The sequence below is a fragment of the Trichoplax adhaerens genome, genomic scaffold (genome assembly GCF_000150275.1).
Source record: "Trichoplax adhaerens TRIADscaffold_9 genomic scaffold, whole genome shotgun sequence".
Taxonomy (NCBI): domain Eukaryota; kingdom Metazoa; phylum Placozoa; class Uniplacotomia; order Trichoplacea; family Trichoplacidae; genus Trichoplax; species Trichoplax adhaerens.
The window spans coordinates 2,865,740-2,874,725 of NW_002060951.1; the positions used below are offsets into that span (position 1 = coordinate 2,865,740).

An 8,986-nucleotide genomic window follows, 5' to 3' on the forward strand; every position below is an offset into this window, starting at 1 on the left:
ATTCCACGTCCAAGTAAGATTTATATCTTTAGCTTATAGTTGATATAAAGTGCTGGCTAGGATGAATATACAAATCTCTATTGTAAAACTCCACATTTTAACAGTAATGATATGAATCCTTAATTAAAGTTTAGCCTTAGCAGTTTAAGGCTATAGTACTTAATTACTACAGTTTAAATTTGAGTAATTATAGAATCACAGTAATTTTATCACAACTGCTTAGTTAGTATATCACTAATTGAAGAGAATATCGCATATTTGAATCGGATACGATCGATAAGAAGCTGTATGAGTCAGCACATGATATACTATACAACAGCCATGGTAATCCGTAATGGATCTATATATAAATCATTCATCAAACTATTCTCTAGTACAACTTTTAATTTAAGTAGCATCTAGAAATCAGGATTGAAATCGCACATTTTAACTGTCTGCAGGCACAACTAGTTATACTTGCCTTGAATGATATTTTAAAATAACCCGTTAAAGCATTTTAAATTGCAAATAACTTCTAGTATTTAATTAGATCAAATTTACAATTTCAGATACTGATTTTAAATCTTTTTAATTAGTGAATATCTGATATATCTGATAAGTCCTAACGCTAGTATGTCTTAATGTTTCAGAATAACAATTTGGAAGAAATGGTTTATTAAAGACATTTTATACAGTAGGTTATCAAGTTATCATACAATTGGTTAGCGATGATTTGACCTACTCTTAAGTGGATAAAATTATAATATATTAATTTTAGTTTATTTTATTGCTAAACGCCCCTTGATCCAAAAATTCCGCCAAAAACTCCCGCAATTACCAAAGCTAAGATGATAATACATACTATAATGATAACTTTTTTCTGGATCATTAGGAAGTCAAGCATTATGAAAAAGAAATAAGAATGAATTTATATTAGTATTTTTACGGCTATGATTAATTGCTACAGTTGAATTTGGATAAATGATACTTATAATCTTCGGTAACACCTAAGCAAAATCAACATACCCGCCGAGCTTTACTTTGATACTTAGTTGCTTTTTTGGTATCTTCTTTAGCTCTCTCGACATAATCTGTTGTTTGGGCAACATTATATTCAATTCGATCTATCATTTCTCCCTTATGAAGAAGTTAATATATTTGATTGAATTACTAACGGTTAATTTGTTCTTCGATATTAAATAAAGGTTTACAAGCAGGAAGGGATGGAAATCAATGCATTGAAAATATAAGTAATGCCTCTTTTACCTGGACGCTAATTAGTTGTCCCATATCCTGAAATAACTCTGCTAGATCCTAGTTTAATTGACAATAGTTAGATTAATTTCCAAGTAAACCCTTTATAAGCTAAAGTGAATAAAATAATTAACCGATAGATTCTTCTCTAATTTCATTATCTCTTTGTGGCGGGATTCAATTAATGATAAAGTTCTCTTTGCTTCCGCGGAGTCAATCATGAGCTTTTAAATAATTTATGAGATGCATAAGTTTAATAGTATATGGTTTCATTCATATGACAAGCTTTTCTATTGATATAATTGCGGAATGGAAGTTCAGAAGCCTATATTGTTACATCATAGAAATGTTTTCATGTCAAGAACTTACGCCTGATGTAAATATTCGGGGTGCTGGACCACCACTTTCCAACATTTCGTCGATGTCTTCTTCACTAACTTTTTGCTGAGCTATTAGATCAAATATTGCATTTACAATTGTTGATTGCAACAGATTATAAAGATTACTTAAGGTACGCAGGCTGGCTTATAATCTTTTAATGTACATTATAACGTATTGCATATCTTAAGGATTCAGTAACGTACTTATCTTTAGTTGAGTTTCTAGTCGCGCTTTACATTTTTCCTTGTATTCTATTTGTTGCATATTATATTCGCTCATAACGTCGATGTAGTTTTTAGATAGCGCAGTACACTATATAATCCAGGGATGTAAAATTAGCCAAGACAGTTTATGCTGATATTATATGGTCTACTATTTCATTAAGTTTGTGGTATTAGTATTGTTGGTACAGGTTTTAGATTAATAAAGTACATAAGTAAAACTAAAGCGAATTTTTATTTACAGATAGACTCTTATTGTCAGTCAGTCAGTTAATCAATTCATGATATCTAATAACACTACAGATAATAAGGAATCTTGGCAAACATGTAATTTACTCATGCTACAATAACGAGAGGATAAGTGATATAAAAAGTCACGTGCTAATGTACTGCATTAAAGCGCTGTTATAATTATAAGATTGTAGAAGATTAATTGATATACTAGCGTGGCACTTATTTATCCAAGTACTACTTTCACATATTCGACTTTCATTTGATAATGAATTTGTAATCGAAATAGTTAAGTTGTTTTCAAATCTTCAGCACTAACTAACATATCAACACCCAAAGAGATATTTCTCTAGAACATTTCATAAAATAACTGATTATTATCTAAAGGGCACGTATCGAAAACATTAATCTTAAATACTCGAAGTACAGAGTACACGGTAAAAAGTTACTGAACTTCTGATACACGATATAAAGTTACTGAACCTCTGACAGGTCTAAGAGATATTTGGTAGCTATAACTATAGACTGTAGTGGTATAGACTCTATGCTAGAGTATAGATGACTATATGTGGTAAGGTGATTATTATTAAGTTACTAATAAGGCTATAGGTAAAAATAGAACTGTAAATCATATATTAGGATATGGTTAATTCATTGTAGTTTGGCTGGTGTGAATAATGTCTACGTAAGTACTGTAATCGTATCCATATTGGATTAATGATGGTCCGCAGTAGAATTGTCTTTCTAAGAATAATTTAACTATGTGTAATATAAGGTAAAAGGTTGCCATGCGGATTGTAGCTGGGAATGCTACGAAAAGTATACAAGCATGCAACTTTATATAATATAATGAATTAAAATGCAGTACTCTAATAGCTTGAATTGTTAAAAGCTGAGTACAAATCAAGAATATTCTGATGTATTAGCTAAGATTTAGAAAAAAAAGGTGCTTAATTAGCTTTATTTACTTGACTTTTTTTTATTCGAACGTCAGCTGAAAGTCCATCCATAGTTTCTTGTTGTTGTATATCTTGCTCCATTACTATTTCAAATTTTGTAATGAAGGAAAATTTACAAATGTAATATAATGTATAACAAGATTTTTTGGGTGAAATTGTACCTAAATAGCTTTATTGAGATAAAGAGCATTTTATGTCTTAGCTAATTCTATGTTATAAAATTTTTAGTCTTCTATGGCGCTTACCTTTGAGTCTGGCTTTAATACGGTTCGCGAACCTTTTTATTTCTGACGTTAGATCTATTAATCGACCTTCTGCCTCTGATGAATTAAAGTAGATATATGATTTACGTTATTTTGAGTAAATCTTTGAGTTTATTTACAGAAATTGCTATAATAAGAATTGATTAATTGTTTATCCGTTGATGAACTTATTCAAAATATGAAGATTAACAATTAGTAAATGATAGCTCATTGAATGCTAACATAATTTTTCCAGCCCTCGCAGATAGAGAATACTAATAGCTGCAGTATCTTACTTTCGATATTAAGATACATTAATTTTGAGTTTACGGCAAAGTATTTTCACTATTAGTGCTTTAGGAATTGTCATTTTATTAAAATATTAATAAAACTGAATATTTAGATCTACAACCGAATACCCGGTGAATAGAAGTGGGTCATAATCTATGCACCTTATGAAGCTAGAAATTATGACAGAAGTAGATACTAGCCGTTATTTACAATATAAAATATATGTACACTATTGTTTATTGCCCTAGCCTATTTGATAACTCATGATCAAATATAAAAGTTGATGATTTTCAGTGGATTGCTGCGGGATACGGTAAGAAAGTTATTACTACATTCAAACGTGATCTTTAGTTTTCGAAGTAAAGCGGAGAGAATTGAACTTATTCTATGTGCGTTTGAGAAAGATATAATAATATCAATTAAACAAATTTGCTTTAGCTTACCTGAAATGAGCTCGTACTGGACTAAAATCGTTGTGGTTTATTACATTTTACTAGTATATTTCCCGGTTCAAATCAGTGGGTTAAATTCATATAGTATTGTTGAAAAATATAAAAAGTTTGATAGGGTAGAAAAATAATGTAACGCGTTAATATGCAGCACTTAACCTTTTCACATTACATAAAGGAACGCTTAGACGATCGATTGAAGGTATAAAGCCGACTAGGATTATGTGGTAGGTATGATGTAATCTACGAATAGTCTGAATGTTATCTCAAGTATGTTACTGACGTACAGATAACATGTCTAGGAATTGTTGCCATGTAATATCACAGCTTATATATTACAATTACTGTACTAATACGATATTCACGGTATAAATACTATACGGGTAGACAAGTTAAAGTTAGTTCACTGTATCCTAGGATAAGAAAATAACTATACTCTTAAGTCTTCATCTGGAAGCAATTCTATAAGTCACTCTTGGCTGTTCTTCTCTCTTAATAAACTAGTCTAAAATTATAAGCTACATTTGTGTGTCGTATCATTAGTTGAGGATAGAGAATATTACAGTAGGAGGTTGAGAAACAATAGACGATAAGTGAGTCGAGGACATACTCGTATACAGTATAATATACCAAAACATATTCGCGAACGGTAGGCTGGTCAGTAAAGTAGTAAAACATGAAGTAGGAGTGCATCGATTATTATAAAGATTACTCTTACAAATTGTAAATTTCAGCATGGCATTTCCTTAACCTTTAAAGTCAGTTATTACCTATTTCATTATTAATTAATAACTATGTATCTGTGTACTGTATACTTATTTTAAAATTGAAACGAAATTTGATGTCATAGTCTGATGGAAACTTTTCGAATTTGAAATTTTAGTTTCGTCTACATACCTTCGCCTATGATATATATTAAATGACTCAGTTATCTATTACGGGTTGATATTTCGGTCTACCATGTTAAAGTATTTAGCTCATAAAGACCTTAATGGGTCAGCATTTGTAAAAATATACTCATACTTGTTCAAAGTGGTTTGCGAGTATGAAATTGTAGTGGGAAAAATGATGCAGAGTTATCACAAAAACGACGTCAGGTATCCAAAAATATAAATCAAAGTATAAAATTGAAACGGGTTCGCAGTGTTAATAAGGCCACGACTAAAATTTTACTACGTCTAATTGATGTAGTTTTCACTGGGCCATCATTTTAAGCTAGAGTACATGAAAGAAATAAAAGGTCCTAAAATGAAGCATTGGTCAAGTAGTTTATTAGGTCTAATCAATGCATGTCTTACGTTAGATTATTATTTAAAACCCAATTGAAATAAATAAATAAATTAAAGGCTAGAAAACTATATTATTCCCTTAGATATTGGATAATCTTCAAAATAATTCTCGTCATCCATATAAACATTTCTTCAATTAATAGATCTTTTGCCTAAATAAAGATACTAACAAACTAATTACGTGGATATGGGGATATATTTGTTCCTATGGCATTAGAAAATTGTAACTTTTAAGCTAAGCAGATCTATCTTTATATACAGGGATATGCTCTTAAAATGTGTACAGATGAGTAATTTAAATTTAAAATTTCAGTAATATACTAGAAAACCCAACATCTTAATGGCGAAATTACTTAATGTTGATATTACATTTGGAGCCATCGGTGTTTTAATAAGTGTTATTTTAAGTTAGGTAGTGATTTCGCTTGGCGAAATTACAGGTTTTAGAATTATCTAATTTTTTGAAGGTGCAGATTCTACTGCGTAAGGATTAAATTGTATTTGTCACTATTTTAGATAGGTATCAAAATTAGGGCGGTTACATCAACTATAGATATCTATTCGACTATAACTTGGTTATTATGTTTTTGAAGGTAATTCTTATTCAGTCAAAGTGAATTAGTGTATTAAAAGAGGTTGATTATGATACACACTTTCTGGATAATGCTCAAATATTTCTAAACTTTAGCGAGCTTTGTATCTCTAAATTGATATATTGTAAAATACGAAATGTAAGTTATTAGAGAATGTCTCTTATAACCTTTTTCCATTCTAGGATCGGTCAATATAATTATTTGAGTCTTATTTGCCTGCTCTACGTTGTAGGTAATCTTTTCAATCCCTTGACGAATTTCCTCTACCTATTATATAAAAATTAGCAAAGATTTTTAGATAAAGGTATATAGGTTTAATTATTTACATAATTAATGAGAATCCCCAAGAATTGTAAATCTGCGGAACAAAATGTAGTTACTTCCGTAATACACCTTACTAACTTTCGCTGTTTAAGCGTTATGAACGCGTTGTAGTTCAATAAGTCAGATTGCGCTACATTATACGAGTTTTTACTGTATGTATACTGCAGTCACACATTCTCAACTGGAACAAATATGGATCTTCTAGTAACGAAATCTTTTTATAATATATACTTATTGTAAATTATTTGATGATGAATTGAGGTCGATACATTTGTTTTTACGAATTTTCGAGTCATTTTTATGTTCTATGCGTCAAAACTGTATTGGATAGGAAGTCTATTCGATTACTTTAACGCGCATCTTTATCAATATGGAAATTTGCCAGTAGTACCAAATGGATAGAAATAGTGCTAATAAATCGCTTCCTTTAAATTGAAATTGTAGAAATACTGAATGGCTTAAGATATTTATATTCTTATACGTTGCTTTATTACAGACTATTTAAGCATGATATTTAATTATTTTCGCTCATTACAATTAATATCAAATAGAAACAATATTACCTGCTCGAAAAATTCATCCATATATCCGTATTCTTCTTCGTCACCGTTGAGATATTCATTACGATCATGACGAAACTAGAATTTACAGACAATCATGATGGTTAGCGGTATTGAGACTTAATTTAAGAATTAGTAGATAGGTTTTTTAACTTATTCCCTTTTCAGAAAACTGGTTAGATTTTCGCTTACGATCGCATTGGATAGCAGCGTTTAAATTAACTTCAATTTCTTTACTTAATTGGTATACGATAGGCATTGTCGTAGAATAGAAATTTTTAGTCTTATACCGATTCTTACTTGCTTTAAAGCTGCCAATTTATCCTTCATTTTTACTAATCTCTTGGTGATCAAAGAATTCAGTTCGAGTTCGAAGTTTTTCGTAAATCTTATTAGTAAGTACGGGTGGCAAATATTGGAAATAGGTGAGGGAGAGTTAAATATCTGCAGATCTTAACTGATATTGTTAGATTCAAATCTGTTGCGTATTTTTATATCATAAGTTTCATTGGGTGATACGATACCGTGGGTTTCACCGCTATTTGTATTACCGTGTCCTTTAGTACGGTATAATCCAAAATTGATTTAACTGAAGGTAATACTAATAGACGATTTCGATACAGCGACAACATAGCACAGTCGACAATAGGATTGTATGGAGCGCTAATTACGGTACTGTACCCACTTATTATCAGCAGTTAAGGATTTAGGTTTAACACTAAATGTCATGCTAAGCCTACTTGTTGATAATAAGTAGAATCAAATTGGAGCGAAAACATATGCTACCGTATGCTTGGATGTATTGCTTATTAATTATAGCTATTTTGATTAAATTAGATCATTCCTATCCGGGGTGGCTTTCAAATTACTCATATATTGATTTGTGATAGCGTATTTTTAGGGTACTGTATATATAGATTTTGCATATTGTTACGTATTACTACAGTAATATGTTATTGAGAGAATTTGGTGTAATTACTCAGTCAAATCATTGACTATAATAAGGGTATGTCTACGCAAACGTATGCACGTAGAAGAGACCTTCATTAGCTGTTATTGTAACATGCAACAAATTGGGTTACCTGTATGGAGATTTTTCTATTCTTCATTCTGGAATACATTGCTTTTATAATTTAAGCAATAATTTAATAAATGTTTTCATTTTAAGTGCCAGATATCTTCAGCCGCTTGGTAAAGTGCTCCTTAATACAGTTAATCCCTAACGAAGTAAATAAGATTTTAAATGTGACAGGCCAGAAGTATTTATTGGTTGCTGGTTCAAAGTATTTTATAAAAAATACTTTAAGCGTGGTACAGTATGCTGCAAATCTAATAAAATAATTTCGTCCGTGTGTATGTGTACTTTTCAGTACATACGGGGTGAGGCGTTTCTTATATCTAAATTAATGAAACTGTAATACAGTTCTGATTTGATTAATTATTGGTAACGGTTGTAAATTTAATAGATAATTATTCTCTATATGGATAATGTTGTTAGATTTTTATCGGTAACTTTCTCTGTATCTGATATTATGAACTCAAGATGAACTTTAGGTTGAAAGAATTGCAACCAGGTATCAAGAATTTAGGTCGATTACATTTAAATTAAAATGATAGAGATTGCAGTTTTTGCAAGAGTAGTCGTATAAAATAACTCAATAATGAATCAAATTATTGTAATATTGGCCTATGGTTAAGTATTATTGCATAAATAATATTGGTCTAGAGCGATTCGGCCCTATATCGAGTTTTCTGGTTTAGAAACCTTACTAGAGGAATCACATTATAGTAATACTAATTCGATATTTTGAATCTAATTAGTATGTAATAAAATACACCGACATACCCGGGTATACATTTAATTACGAAGGGCTAAGGTATCACCAAATTTCGGAATGTTCTCTGTATAAAGTATAGCGGTTAAGGGTAAACTATCAAGTAAATTGATAGCAGACCTTTGTCATTAATAATGATTGCATAAAGGTTGATGCACAGTGTAAATATCCTGTGAGAAAAAACCACGATTTAATCAAATCACAAAGGAACTAAGTTGAAAACCAATCATTAACTGGTATTCTTTACAGCTTTACATGAGTTTATTACCAACTATGTGATATATTATTGATGCTTATAAATTTTTTATATTTGTCGAAACAAACTTTTTAAGTTATTTCACGCGTAAAACTTCTGGTAAGCGTATGCTTAGTAATTGA

At 30.5% G+C, this 8,986-nt stretch overlaps 1 protein-coding gene across 1 annotated transcript; it reads right to left on the reverse strand.

Moving 5' to 3' along the window:
* Positions 1-769: 769 nt before the first annotated feature.
* On the reverse strand, positions 770-7,103 carry TRIADDRAFT_66400 (syntaxin 1.2; the record flags this gene model as incomplete). The annotated part of the gene is made up of 11 exons (XM_002115160.1): positions 770-859; positions 1,006-1,116; positions 1,246-1,293; positions 1,368-1,457; positions 1,603-1,682; positions 1,818-1,926; positions 3,035-3,108; positions 3,271-3,345; positions 6,057-6,156; positions 6,777-6,851; positions 7,074-7,103. 11 exons carry the CDS (start codon positions 7,101-7,103, stop codon positions 770-772), a joined length of 882 nt encoding a protein of 293 aa, XP_002115196.1.
* Between the last annotated feature and the right edge of the window lie 1,883 nt (positions 7,104-8,986).